Here is a 15,908-nt window from a genome sequence, read left to right on the forward strand (position 1 = left end):
GGAGTCCATAACTAGAGGGCATAGATTTAGGATGAGAGGGGAAAGATATAGAAAAGACCTGAAGGCCAACGTATTCATGCAGAGGGTGGTACGTGTATGGAATGAGCTGCCAGAGGATGTGGTGGAGGCTGGTACAATTGCAACATTTACGAGGCATTTTGATGGGTATATGAATAGGAAGGGTTTGGAGGGATATGGGCCGGGTGCTGGCTGGCGGGACTAGATTGGGTTGGGATATCTTGTCGGCATGGACGGGTTGGACCGAAGGGTCTGTTTCCGTACTGTGCATCTCTATGACTCTATGACTCTATAAAATCTAGCCATCAAGTTTAGAGCCAAATAATCATACCGCACAGGAGACCATTCAGCCAATTTGTTGTGCCTGCACTTTGAAAGAGCTTTCCAATTTCCCTGCTCCTTTCCTGACCATTCTGACATTTCCTTTTCCGGTTTATATCCAATTCTCTTTAATAACTTACTATTGGTATTACTACTTCCACTGTCCTTTTCAGACAATACATTGCAAATCTCAACAGCTTGCTGAGTAAAAATAATTCGACACACTTCCCCCTTATTTCTCCCTATTCCTCAATTAAAACCAACATTTTGTTTCTGCGTCACCCGATTAAATACCTCTTATAAATTTCTCCAGGAAGATCATGGGAAATCATGTCTCACAAACTGGAGATTTTTGAAGAAGTAACAAAGAGGATTGATGATGGCAGAGCATTGGATGTGATCTTCAGTATGGCATTTGACAAGGCTCCCCATGGGAGACTGGTTAACAAGGTTAAATCTCATGAAATACAGGGAGAACTCACCATTTGGATACAGAACTGGCTCAAAGGTAGAAGACAGAGGGTCGTGGTAGGGGGTAGCTTTTCAAACTGGAGGCCTGTGACCAGTGGAGTGCCACAAGGAGCAGTGCTGGGTCCACTACATTTTGTCATTTATATAAACGATTTGGATGTGAGCATAAGAAGTATAGTTAGTAAGTTTGCAGATGACACCAAAATTGGAGGTGTAGTGGACAGTGAAGAAGGTTACGTCAGTACAATTGGATCTTGATCAGATGGGCTAATGGGCTGAGGAGTGGCAAATGGAGTTTAATTTAGATAAATGCGACCTGCTGCATTTTGGGAAGGCAAATCAGAGCAGGACTTATACACTTAATGGTAAGATCCCAGGGAGTATTGCTGAACAAAGAGACTTTGGAGTGCAGGTTCATATCTCCTTGAAAGTAGAGTCACAGGTAGATAGGCTAGTGAAGAAGATGTTTTGTATGCTTTCATTTATTGGTCAGAGCACTGAGTATAGGAGTTGGGAGGTCATGCTACCACTGAACAGGACATTGGTTCGGCCACTTTTGGAATATTGCGTGCAATTCTGGTCTCCTTCCTATCGGAAGGATTTTGTGAAACCTGAAACAGTTCAGAAAAGATTTACAAAGATGTTGCCAGGATTGGAGGATTTGAGCTATAGGGAGAGGCTGAGTTACCAGCGGCTGTTTTCCCTGGAGAATCGGAGGTCAGGGATGTCCTTTTAGTGGTTTATAAAATCATGAGGGGCATGGATAGGATAAATAGAGAAAGTCTTTTCCTTGTGGTAGGTGAGTACAGAACTAGATGACATAGGTTTAGGGGGAGGAGGAAAAGATATAAAAGGGACCTAAGGGCCAACATTTTCATGCAGAGGATGGTGTGTGTATGGAATCAGCTGCCAGAGGATATGGAGCAGGCTGATACAATTGCAGCATTTAAAAGCTATCTGGATTGGTAAATGAATAGGAAGGGCTTTGACGGATATGGGACACTTTCTGGCAAGTGGGACTAGATTAGGTTAAGATATCTGGTCGGTATAGACAAGTTGGACTGAGGGGTCTGTTTACACGCTGTACTTCTGTATGACCCTCTGACTCTATGACTCCAAGATCAATTCTAGTATGCTGTAAACCAACAAAAATCTTTATTTGGCAAATTTAATGTTGGAATATTTACCCCTGGAACTTCACACAAAAGACATTAGCTCAAGACAGGTGGTGAATTCCATAATCAGATATTAGGAGCAGCGAATAAATCTTAATGGAAGCTTTAAGGAAGTTCTGAATGGTGGAGAGGATTATGGAGAAGATACAGGAGAGAATTCCAGAGCATAGGGCCTATACAACTGAGGCCATGGCATCCAATACTGAGGCACTAAGAGCGGGGTTGATTCAAAAGAAAGCTGAGATGGTGGAATGTGGAATTTTAACGTAAAAGTGAGGAAAAAGTAAACAAGAATGAGAGCCAAAGTAATACAATAACAGCATTAAACTCAATTCAGAGAGGTTAACCACAATGGTGTGGGTGAATAACAATCTAGCATATGTGAGTTAATTACAATAAATAGATCAGAACAAGTACATTCCTTCAGGGAACGAGAGTAACTATGAAAATACAACTCTGGTTAAATATATTTCTTTGTGTTTATTTCTTTTTTTGTCTTGTAGAGTTCAACCCGACATAAGTCAGCTCATTTTATATTGCCAACTTGGAACTGTTAAATGGTTTTCGACGTGTCAAGCTGTACATGATAAGTTCGATGAGCACAAATTGTACAAGACAGAGGACCACAGAACTTTTCAAAGTCAGAGTGAATAGTGAGATTGTTGTAGGGGAGGCGGAGGGGGGAGGGCACATGAAATTTTAACTCTCGCCCAACTCCAGGCTCAAGCCAGATCGACCGGTGTGATTTAACTCTGCTCAATCTTTCTGCCACCTTGTAGGTCCCTATTTCACCTGCTCTTTTGAGTAGACAAGAGGGAGACCCGGAAGGCGGCAATGGGGGCTTTCTTTAAATGCGCAATTTATGTCATCAGGGACACTTCAGCATCTCCCAGTGAGATCATCGTGTCCTATCTTCATTTGTTAGCAAAAAGACCAAGATTCCTACTACCTACATTCAGAGATCAATGAATGCTTACTAAATTTGAAATTCTGAAGTGAGGTAAAGAGACACAGTGAAATTGTGCTAAATGATAATATTTAGTTAACAACCTTGTGTCAAAGCCTACTCAACAATAGCATTGATGAAAGTTAGGCAATTTTTAAAACTAAAGCAACAAATATATCATTTTTTTCTGAAATTACAGATAATTTCCTTTCATGTGTCTATTAAGTAAACTTGCCAAGATTTTACATTACTAACATTAACCCAACGAAACAAGCAATTTAGATAGAGATATAGATTCAGGCATGATTTGGAGATGCTGGTGTTGGACTGGGGTGTACACAACCACCTGATGAAGGAACGGTGCTCTGAAAGCTAGTGCTTCCAATTAAACTGTTGGACTATAACCTGGTGTTGTGTGATTTTTAACTAGATTCAGGCAGGTTTCCATAGTGCAATCATTAAAATAGATGGGGGCATCAAGTAATACAGCCATTGCAACATTGCTTGAGTGCACCCCAAGGACATTGTCAGCAATGATCTTGTTCTTCCTTCTTTGCATCAGCGACTGAGAGCACTTGCTTCCATATTCTGTTGTATTCACCACAGATGTCAACACAGGGTATTGTGGTGCAGTGGTAGTTTATCTTAGTTCAGGTAATCTGGGTTCAAGTTTGATCTCATCTAACGTTCAGGGACATGTAGGTTAGGTGCATTAGTCAGGGGAAATGTAGAGTAACAGGGTAGGGGAATGGGTCTGGGTAGGATATTCTTCAGATGGTTGGTATGGATTGTTGGGCCAAATGGCTTGTTTCCACACTGCATGGATTGTATTCTATTCTATTCATTTTGAACATGTTGTTTAAAAATAATCATAGCTCGATATTTGAAACCTTGAAAATCGCTTCAATAAAGGCCCACTTGTACTCTTGAGTATTAATCATTGGAATTGGAGGTCACCATTCTGTGATGTCATCGACAGTTCAACTCATATAGTGAAAATTACATCACCTAAATAATCTCAATTTAACAATACAAGCAGGCATGCTATCCGACACTAAAGTTATTCTGTGAGAAATGTGCTTGTAAACAGCCCACACGGGTGTTAGAATATGTTTTTGTTGTTGCTTTAATATCTTTGCACACTTAAATTATGTTTGAAGAACTGGAAGGATTCTTGGGCTAGTTCACATTCTGATAAACTGGCTACCTAGCGAAGGAGCAGCGCTCCGAAAGCTATTGCTTTCAAATAACCTGGTGTTGTGTGATTTTCATCTACTGGGGGAAAGGTGGTGATGGTCAATGGTAGGAGCATTCATGTTGCAACTCGTCGGAGTGTTCATCGCTCTGATTCCAAAGCAACAATTAAAGATGCAAAAATAATACTGACGCCAGTTTATTAGAGTATGAACTAGCCCAAGAATCCTTCCAGTTCTTCAAACAGATATTAAAGCGTCAACTAAAACACATTCTAACACACATGTGGGCTGTTTACAAGCATATTTCTCCACCCCCAGTCCAACACCGGCACCTCCTCATCATTTAACCCAGCAGACATGGCAGTGAGGATGAGGGCACATTCTACACTGCTAGGTCAGGTGTGGCTCCCGCAATCCAAATAATGAGGGGCCAGTGCCACTGACATCTACCAGGTATGAGGGTCCCGATTGGATGCTATCTTGGAATTCCAACCTCTTGGAGTTATAATATTGACTTGCTGGGATTGCCTGGATTGTGGTGCAAGTCCCCTACCTGCTGACTCAGACAAGAGTCCCACCCCAACACCGCCCCCCTCACCACCAAACCCAACCACCCCCCATTCCCACCTTGAGATCTGCCACTATCTGCCTAATCCCACAAGTTGGTAAGGACAGAGTGAATATCGACCCAAACAGTGTTTCGATCCTTTGGATATTTTAGAGTTTCTTAAAAAAAATCTGTTATCAATTTGTGGTTAGATATTCCAAATATTTTATAGGATTACAAGAAATCCTAAGACTTAGGCATGGCATTCCATAACGTAATTGAATTTTATTCTCCCATTGAGCATGGACCGTTGCAACTGAATACTAAGCAGTGGCTAAAGAATTTTGGATCAGTCTTATCCAGATTTATGCCCATCATAATTTTGGTGTTTCATTCAGCTCAAAGGCTTGTTTGTGTTTTAACCCTTTACTGACAAAGCAACAGTAAAGTCTATTGCTCATTCCACTCACTGGATAAAAAAAATTCAACACAATAACTTCCTCCTGCTCATCCCATCATGTAGCATTCAATACCTAGAGTTCTTTCCCAGGGAGGGTGGTATATAAGGGAATGGAAGTTGTGCTGCAACTGTACAGAACTCTAGTCAGAGCCCCTTTCAAGTAGTTCTTCCCGCTCATGGGCACCAGACCTCAAGAAAACTGTATTGGCCTTGAAGAGAATGGAGTGCAGATTCACCAGAATGATACTTGTATTAAAAAAGGTTAAATTAGGTTTCATAGGTGAGGCTTGTATTCCAGCTTAGTATATATGTTATGGATATGGATTACCTGTGACCTCATTAATCTCAAAGGTGTGTTTAAGATTGTTATTTCAGTATGCAGAGCTGTGCGTCAACTATTTTGAAAGTGAAAACTTTAAAGCATTCAATGTAAAGGTGAATTCATAATTATCAATGATATCGATGAATGCTTCTAATTCTGCTGCTGTATCAAATAGCCTATTACGTATCAATTACATAAATACAGGACATGACGTTACCACTAAAACCTAATCAATGAGTTTGTGCGAATGAGAATACAGCCTGTGAAAACCAAAAGTTTCAAAAAGAACTAATCTCATGGGGAGATGTTGAAAATGTTGTAAAGCTTTGTACTCCTTTTGTATTCCTTTGATCTCAGCAGAATAAAGGAGATTTATTTGAGGTGTTTGATAGGGTAGAAAGTGATAGACTATTCCCTTTGGTGGAATGAAGAGTCCTAACAAGGGGTTGGGGATTAGGACCTTAAAACTGGAGCCAAGCTGTTCAGACAGCACATCCTTAAAAGGGAATGGAAATCTGGAACTCAATTATGTAGCATCTTTAATGTAATAGAACGTTGGTTCTGCCAAGGATTACTCTCAATCCAAATTGGACAACAAGCTACCTGAAGAAATGCTCAGACCAGTGACCAAAGCTTTAGTCAGAGAGGCATAAGTTTTAAACAGGTTTTATAAGGACATTTTATAAACAGAGGAGAGAGAGAGAGAGATAGAGAGGGGGTGGACAGCTAATGCATGGATCAGATAAGATACTAAGGGTCACAGAACCAAGGTGGGTAGATGGAGTTTGGATCAGCCATAAAGAGATTGACCAGTAAAACACACTAGAAGGTTGAACAGCCTCTTCCTGTTTCCATGTTAGTAACTAAATGTTAAACATTGATGATTCTCCAGAACCAATGTTTGGGATTTAAAGTTTCAGTTAATGTGAGTGATCCAGTTTCTCTCAACAATTGCATGTTCTCATTTCACTCTATTCACGTCAAGTATATTGACTGAAAGGTCTCACTTACCATTTTATATTCTTTCCAGGTGCGGTGAAAATCCACACTACCATCTCTTCTGTGCTGTATGACCATCCAACCACCTCCTGCTGTCTCCATGTTACAGTACACCTATGCAGAAAGACCAGAGTCGTTAGACCCAACTGCGAGTCAGAGAGAGGGGGCGAGAGAGAGAGAACTGGGTGAAGGCTTCAATCAGTTTGTGCAGCGATACATACCAGACCAATCCTACCTACTGGCTTTGGAGTAGTAATGTTATTGATATATTAATATAATAGAGATAAGAATAATATTGATGCATTTAAGATAGATAAACATGAGGGAGAAAGGAATAGAGGGAAATATAAGGGTGAGATGAAGTAGAGAGGGAGGAAGTTTGTATGGACTGTTAATATCACCATGGACCAATTGCATTGGCTGGCCTATTTCTGTACTTTGGGCTTGATATGAATCTCTAAGTAGACTGACATTAAGAATAATCCCCCACTAATTGTCCTTATAATTGAAAACGTCTTTCTGCAATAAAGCATCAGCTTATTAAAGTGTTTTACTTGAAAAGTGGAAGAGGTTAAACTTGGGAGGCTGAAGAACACACCATTCTTCAAAATAGCCCTAAGGGATTTTAACATTGGTGTCCCACTGACGTATTTGTACAGTAACTTTCACACAGGTCATTTGTGCTGAGACGTTGGCTTCGGGCTCAAGCTAAACCATCGCTCAATGTTGACAGGTACTTACAAAACAATAAAAGCTCCCAGAGACTCAGCTTGTTAGCATCAATGTGATGGATGTCAGTGCTGGGGAATTGAATTCATCTCACAGGCACTGATCTTAACTCTTCCCTTTAGCTGCCAGAAGCTGGAGTGGGGGTGGGGGAAGTGCAAGAGACTGTAGTTTGAATAAAACCCCACCCGGACGTGATTGTGACTCATTGGAGTAGGTGAGGAATAGGCAGCCACAGCAGGTCCTTCTTTTAACATGCAGATGCCAATGTTCCCCTACACCCCGAATCAAGTCAGAACTCCCTCAGAATAGACCTGTGGCAAGGTGAGTCCCAGCCTGGTAAATTTTAATAGAGGTTATTTCAGGGGTTCCTGTATGAGGACCAAGAGGAGCAAACTTTTTTGCATCTCATAAGGTATCCTTAGGCCTTCCATCCTTTGATCAGCAATTGGATTTAACATGCAGTCGTTGAAGAAGGAGACAGAGGTGGTGAGCTTAAGGGAAGGAATTTCAGAGCTGAGGGCCTTAGCATGAAGGTACAGCCTCCAACAGTGAGTCATTCAAAACCATGGGTGCTCAAGACGCTAGAATTAAAGACTGCAGATATCTGGAGAGTTGTGGAGTTGGAGGAGATTGCAGAGATAAGGTAGGATGAAACCATGCAGGGATTTCAAAACTGCATTCTGTACATTTCAGACAATTCTTATACACAACAAAGGGATTTCGACACATGAACATCAATTGCTATTCTGAACAAACCAGCCCAGCCTTCCTATTTCAATGTGCCAGCAGGTATTTTTCTTGCCATTAACACATGACTAATGTCATGGCAAACAGCCAGAATGGTCACACATTTCTCATAATATCATTGTTGCGAGCTTACTCTGAACAGTACAGCTGTGAGCAGCTGGTTAATGTGAAGTTAATAGCCTGCATTGGATTCAAGGAAGTTTAATAAGTGTTGATAATGTTATTCCATCAGATATAATTCTACCGAGAGCCATTGGGTGTGAGTATTCTATACTCAAGAGGGTCAAATTACATCATATACCAAAAGTGGGAAACTTGGCACAGCCAAGTGACCAAATTAAAGTCTCATTACTTTCTCCCATTAGTAAAGACTCATGGAAGTTTAATGTTAGAGGTGAAGCACGAAACCAAGCCAGAGGTGGAGGAAACACCTGAAGAGAAGGACAGTGACAATACGGATCAGTAATCAAGGGACTTCAAGGTTCACGTAGGCATTGAATAGAAGAGAGGGAAAGTCCAGATAAAACTCACAGCAGGAAAAATGACAGGCAACAAGAAAAATAATCAGTTAGCCACAGTGAGGAATACACTTCTGTACATCAGAAATCTTTAGAGAAAGAGATAACCACACAAGAAAGAATATCTGTGCAATGGACTGCAGAGAGGGACATTCCATTGAAAGGCTGGTAAAACAAGGGAAAGAAAAGAAAGTGTTTGGGTCACAATAACCCATATAGCAAATCCATCAAGAGTGGAAAAAAGCCTTATTTACTGGACCCTGTAGAGGTTGTGTAGGGCCCTATCCAGGCCATATGTTGCGTATAGTGGCACCAACAGTTTACCAGATATGGTATTGTTTTAGGTCTCAACGGAAAGTCAGACAATGACCAGGTCAGTGGAACGTAATCAACAACAGCGCTGGTGTCATTTTCACCAATAACGTACAGCAAAAGAAACTGTAACATCATCAGCCATAATGTAATTAAAGTTCCACCTCCTATTTCAATTTAAAATGAAATCCAATTATAGTTCGATCAAAGTTTAACCAGAACCACCAAGTGGGAGAGAATTCCTCGATTCTTTTATCAATGAGTTATACTGCCTCACAGATAATCGCCAGTATGGAACTTGGAAAGAAGAAATCAGAGAGGGGATCACATTGTACTGGGGTGCTGGATGAAGATTGATCAGACTTTTCACAGTCTAAAGAAAACCTGATGTTACCACAAGCAGTGCAGTACAGCAGACAGGCTGCAAGTAGACCAGACCTTGATCCAAACAATCTTCCGGGAGTCAGTCGCTGACTCTGACTCAGTCCACTTTATTAATTGTTAACATGTCACGATGGTAGCAGTCAAAAGGGGAAGTGGGCACTACATCCCCCACTGTTTCTTGTTGTGACAGGGAAGCTCCACATCAGATCAGTGTCAACAGTGCTCAGCCAGCAATGCTGAATATCAACACCTGCCATTAAGATAGCCATTTTCAAGAGATTTGCTAAAGCAGCAAAAAGCAATTTCAAAATTACTTAAGAAACCTTGAAAGCAGACCTCCCCAGTCCAAGATGTATATGCCACCGAGGACCAAGAAAAATTCTTCCTGGGGGTGGAGGAGGGGGAGGGGGGTGTGATCTTTCAACAGCTCCAGGAAAGCTCTCCAGGGAATAGGTAAAGCTTAGGTCCAAATCAGGTCAGGTCCATATTAAACATTCCTAAGTTTTTAATCTGCAATAAGCCAACATAAGCCTGCAACTGAAAGCCTTCAGGAATCCATGAAGCACTCAAGCCATCTCACAGCGAGGAGAAAGAGGAAACCATAAACCGTCTAGCAACACAGAATGCCTCACCAAAGCTCAAAGTTGAGCATCAAAAGGAGCTCAAACAAATCACAGTTCACTAAGAATTGAAGCAGTCTAACTACTTCAAAGAAACTGTTGAAATAAAGTCCCAGCTATTATCAATCACAATACCATCAAACCTCGGAGACTAAAAAAGGGAAGGCTACAGAGATACATTGATGGAGGAAGAAGTCTCTGTTTCACAGAGGTATTCAAAGTTCCAAGATCACAATGAACTGTTAGATGTGGGAAACATCCTGTAGCAATTAGTGAGTGATGATCTTCTGTTTAAAGCAGACACTATTGCAACAGAAAGACAAAAATCTATATTTAAGTTTGCAGAAGAGAATCATGTGGAAGCAGGTCCTTCTTAAGAATAGAGATCATCTGCAGAAAAAAAGGCTTAGCAATACATGTGGACATAAAACCACAATCCAGTCTGCAGCCCATAGTGCTTCACAGGAAATTCTTCTAGCTCCTGGTGCAGAAGTCTGTTTCTTTATTGTTGATGAACATGTCTACTTTCTGATGGAGTTCAAGAAAAGCTTTTGCCTAGGGAGAAGCTGCCATTCGACTCGAACCCTGTGTTCACCTCTGCAGATAATCATAAGGGAATATATACATTCTCCACGTCCTCCAAGAGAGCTGAGACTGCTGTTGGTAATTAATACCTCAGGCCAAAGGGAGTTGTAGTTGGGGGTGGAAACAAGTTAGACTAAGAGATAAATGTTCAAAGTTAGATGGTAATAGTTAAAAGGTATACTTGAAAAACTTTGGGGAGGGGGAAATGTGTAGTGCAATGTTATTTATACTTTTACCCTAAGAAGGCTACAGAGCATATGTGAATGGGGTTATGTCATAGAAACATTAGTGTTTCAGAAGGACATCCTCTTTTACCTTGCTTTATAAATAGTTATGTTTAATAAAGATTATTAACGGTCACACACAAGAGTGCAGACATCATGGCATTCTGGTTGTTAGGGGGATAGAAGTGCAGAGCAGCTGGAGATAGGGAAGAGGAAATATAGGGGAAAGGGAAGCGTGGCAGAGACAAGGGGGAAGGAAAATATAGGGAGAACATTGTAAAGGAAATCTTTCTCCAAAGGGAGAAGGGAGTTACTCCAGGTCTGGGGAGACAGCCGGTTCCCTCAAGGGATCTGAAACATGTTTCTACTCCTAGGAGAAAGTGAGAACTGCAGATGCTGGAGATGAGAATAGAGCTCTGTGGCTGAACACTTTAACTCCCCATCCCACTCCGCCAAGGACATGCAGGTCCTTGGCCTCTTCCATCGCCAGACCATGGCAACACGATGCCTGGAGGAAGAGCGCCTCATCTTCCGTCTAGGAACCCTCCAACCACAAGGGATGAATGCAGATTTCTCCAGCTTCCTCATTTCCCCTCCACCACCTTATATCAGTCCCAACCCTCGGACTCAGCACTGCCTTCTTGACTTGCAATCTTCTTCCCGACCTCTCCGGCCCCACCCCCTCTCCGGCCGATCACCCTCACCTTAACCTCTTTCCACCTATCGCATTCCCAACGCCCCTCCCCCAAGTCCCTCCTCCCTACCTTTCATCTTAGTCTGCTTGGCACACCCTCCTCATTCCTGAAGAAGGGCTCATGCCTGAAACGTCGATTCTCCTACTCCTTGGATGCTGCCTGACCTGCTGCGCTTTTCCAGCAACACATTTTTCAGCTCATGTTTCTACTCCTGCTAATTGCACAAAGGGAAGCTGTGAACTCATTCAGAAGGCCAGAGTTCATCCCAAACTCTAGGCCTAGCTAGACATTTGGGTGGTGTGCCATGATTCATTTTGAGATCCATTCCTGCTTCTCCAGCATTTGCAACAATAATTCAAGTGTGGATTTTCTGAGCTGCTTCAGTTCCAGCACCCGTGGGATTGGGCACAGTGGGAAAGGTGTATGCTACCACACGCACTAGAGATCTGGATCTTATTTACATCATGGGACCCTAAGTTTGGTACTGAAAGGGGCCAGTCATTTGAATGAGGCAGTGCATAGTTCATTTGAAGCACTTGGCAGTCAGCTTGAAGGCTCTCAACCTCTCTGTTAAATTCAATTGTGTGGCAAAGTAACCCGACTTCCCACTCATGTTGTTTCTGCTAATAATTACCCTTCATTATAATATCCAAATAATTCCAGCATCAAGCAGTGATCTAGCTGGATGCTCAAACTCAACTGTTCATCAATATAACTTCCTAAAATTTAACTGGGACTACACAGTAGGCTTTGAACTAATGATCATGCAGGCTACAGTACAAAATGCATTTTGAAAATGCATTGAGTGTACTAAAACATTCCAAGGTGCTTCACAGGACTGTTATCAATCAGAAACTGACATTGACTGACAGGTCAAATAACTAAGAGCTTGGTCAAAGAGGTAGGCTTTAAGAAGGAAAGAGAGAAGGAAAGATTTGGGGAAGGAATTCCTGAGTTTAGGGTCCAGGCAGCTGAAAGCAAAATTTCTGATAGCGGAATGATGTTGGAGAAGCTAGAATTGTAAGAGCATAGAAAGGCAAAAACATTTTTAAACTTGGGAGCAGCACCTCAAATTAAAAACCAGTTCATAGCTTAGAATTAATCTAAGGGCCATTGTCAATGCAATGCACTTAAGACAATTAATCATTTCGAAATGTTATAGCACATTTAGAACATTTCTTGTAAGTTTGCTAAACAAGTTGGAGTAACCTTGTCAATTGTAACAATTATTTGGGACTTTCAAGATAATGTTTATATTTAAGAATTTGTTCTCAACATGTTGGAATTGACAAACAAATGAAATAATTGTTTCTTAATTCAAAGCGCAAAGTGAACAGGTGATCTAATTTCTGGTTGATTTAATCTTGGCATACGTGCTATGCTCTGTAATTCTCCTGTCTCAGGTTTCAAAGCCTGTCTCTGTCTGTGTGCATGGTGCATGTATGTGTGTGTGTGTGTGTGGGGGGTTGCTGGTCACAATAAATTGATTTTGACTCTGTACTATGTCATGTAATGGGACAAGTCACCAGGGGTTAAGACTATAAAGAATAATGCAGGAAGGAAAGACTTTTCACTTTGCTCATATCTGGTTCAAAAAGGAAGGAATGATTATTTTTTTCCCCCCAGACATAACAAACCTGAGAAAATTTAACTTCTAACATTGGAAAATCACACAACAGTCTTTATGAACATTTCACCATCGTTGTCTCTGGCTCTGATGTACCGCACTAGGCTGTGAGCCAGTAAGAGGGTATGGGATTGAGAATGAATTGCCTATTCTCTCCACGACCCTTCCCCACATCACTTTTCAGGTGAGTGCTGAGTGACATTCCATAACAGTGGGCCATCTCTGCAGGCGGTCAGAATTTATTCTTGGCCCAATTTAAATACTCCAACATCTGTTTTTGGATTCTTCTCTACATTGGATGAAAATCCTATCAGACCTAAAGCCATGCATACTCCAATAGGTGTCTTGTCTATTTTCCACAGTATTTACATTCAAAGAGATAGCTGAAGACATGAGTAATAAAAGCACAAAGATTAGATTTTGCAACACAGCAGAGCAATGAGGTGAACAGGAACAAGAGAGTTCTTCTTGGCTCCACATTAATAATGCTGCCATCTTGCATTTGTGAACCCACTCCATGACCTGACCCATCTGCACCAATCTCTGCTTCCCCCTAAACATACTGTATCAGTTTTGTGCTTCCCCATGCCCACTGGACTGCCACACAGGATGTGGCTTGGGCATACAGTGTCCCTGTCATCTTTTCATGATGCAAAAAGGGTCAATATATTCCAATCCTCTGGAAAATCCCTTCCACCAATTTGTTTGTGTCCCAGATCTTGCACGAAGTTCTATCATGCAATTCTTACCTTCTTAGGCTCTGACATATTATTGATGCGAATGGTGTAGATGCCACTTGTGTTGTAACCACTCTGATAGGCTTCCGCACAATCGCGGAACAGTTTCTCCTCTTTGGTGCCTTTTGTTGCAACTGGAGAGAGAAAAGGTGCAACTGATCATATAAGGTTCCCTCGGGGTTTGGAGAGAAGTCCCATTGAATGGGGAAATAAGCCAATACATCTCCAACTGAAGACAGAATGTGGTCTGTCTGAGTGATATTGTGTCTTTGGTTTTCCAGAGCACTGATGAACTGTACCAAACATGGGCTTTGTTCCTCTGATTTAATCACTCTTGCCAAGTTCTATGTCCAGGTAAACACTCAAATTAGTGTGGCATTAGCTAGCTGCTTTTATTTCCAGCCCCCACCACCCACAGCTACAACTACTGCATTGTCAGAGATGCCTTCCTTTGAATAAGACACTAAAATAAGATCACTCCTGCCTCAGATGAAAGTAAAAGATCCAACAATATTATTTCGAAGAACAGACGATGGCCTACTGGTAATTTCACTGGACTAGTTCAAAATTCAAAAACCCAACGTGACTATCTAGGGGCATGACCACAAATCCTACCATGGCAGATGGCAAAACTTAAATTTAATTTTAAAGATCTGGAATTAAAATCTGGTCTAATTGTGACCATGGAACAATTGTTGTACAAACCCATTTGATTCACCAATTTCCTTTGGGGAAGAAAATTTGCTGTTCTGCTTACATGTGACTGCAGGCCCACAGCAACGTGGTTGACCTTTACCTGTCCCCTGGAATGACCCAGCAAGCCACTCTTTTTCCCACCCCGCTGAATCAAAGTGCTACAAAGTGTAACAGTAAGGAATTAAACTGATAGACGTCTCAGCAATGACCTAGGCACCAGAAATGACAACGGCAAACACAGCCCTGTCAACTCCGCAAAGTCCCCTTGACTAACATGTGGGGATTTGTACAAAGATTGTCAGAGCTGTCCCACAGCCTAGGCAAGGAATTGCTTGAGATGAGTGATACTTATGGAAGCACACATTATAGACAATGTTCCATTCATCACCATCACCATCACCAGCCCTGGGCATATTCTGTCCCATCGGCAGGACAGACCCAGCAGAGGTGGCAGCATTGTGTTATATACTTGAGAGGAAGTTGGCCTGGGAGTCCCTCAACATTGACTCTGCACCCCTATAAAACACATGACATCATATCAAACATGGGCAAGGAAACTTCCAGCTGGTTATTACCTACTACCAACAGTTGTTCCGGATGCTTCTGTCCATGCTAGTACTGGCAACAATGACCACTGCACAGTCCTCATGGAGATGAAGTTCTGACTTCACATCATGATAAGCTTCATCGCGTTGTATGGCCCTGTCACCACCATGCCAAATGAGACAGACTTAAACTGACCTACCAACTCAAGACTGGGTACCCATTAGTAACGGTGGGCAAAATGGTAGTCAACCACACTTTGTAACCTCATGGTCTGGCATATCCCCCACTCTACCACTGCCATCAAGCTAGGAGATCAACTCTGGTTCACAGAAGAGGGCAGGTCAGGAGCAGCACCACGAAAGCTTAAATCAATTGTCAAACTGGAGAAGCTCCAAACAGAAATACTTGTGTATTAAACAGCAGCATGCAATCAATAGGTTTGAGTGATGCCATAACCAATGGACCCGCAGTCCTGCCACAAGCAAGTGCCAATGGTGGTGGACAATTAAACAACTCACTGGTGGAGGAGGTTCCATGGTGTCCCAATCTGCTCTGATGAGAGTGCCCAACACATTAGTGCTAAAGAATTGCATCCTTTTTCAGACAGATGTATCAAATGGATGATCCATCTCATCCTCCTGCAGAAGACTCCAGCATTACAGATGCCAGACTTCAGCCAATTCGATTCACTCCACATGATATCAGTTGGAGGCACTGGATAGTACAAAGACTCTGGCCCTGATAACATTCTAGCAAGAGTACTGAAGACTTCTGCTCCAGAACCCTAGCCAAGCTCTTCCAGTACAGTTACAGCACAGGCATCTACCTGACAATGTCAAAAATTGCTCAGGTGTGCCCTGTACTCAAAAAGCAGGACAAATCCAATCAACAGCCCATTACTATACCATTAGTCCACACTTGATCATCGGCAAAATGACAGAAGGAGTTGTTGGCAGTGTTTTTCATGGAATTCCTACAGTGTGGAAACAGGCCATTTGGCCCAACAAGTCCACACCAACCCTCCAAATGTATC

At 42.0% G+C, this 15,908-nt stretch overlaps 1 protein-coding gene across 1 annotated transcript in view; it reads right to left on the reverse strand.

The window, feature by feature from the left end:
* Positions 1-15,908, reverse strand: part of LOC122549249 (angiopoietin-1) — a 209,952-nt gene that overhangs the window by 36,320 nt on the left and 157,724 nt on the right. Inside the window, exons 5-6 of the mRNA XM_043688739.2 lie at positions 13,646-13,767; positions 6,468-6,569 (exon numbers count right to left, since the gene is read on the reverse strand). Coding sequence (XP_043544674.2) covers positions 6,468-6,569; positions 13,646-13,767 — 224 coding nt within the window. The remainder of the gene's footprint in view (positions 1-6,467; positions 6,570-13,645; positions 13,768-15,908) is intronic.

Source organism: Chiloscyllium plagiosum, unplaced genomic scaffold (assembly GCF_037043375.1).
Source record: "Chiloscyllium plagiosum isolate Xiang-an unplaced genomic scaffold, Cpla_swu_hap1 HiC_scaffold_4, whole genome shotgun sequence".
Taxonomy (NCBI): Eukaryota; Metazoa; Chordata; class Chondrichthyes; order Orectolobiformes; family Hemiscylliidae; genus Chiloscyllium; species Chiloscyllium plagiosum.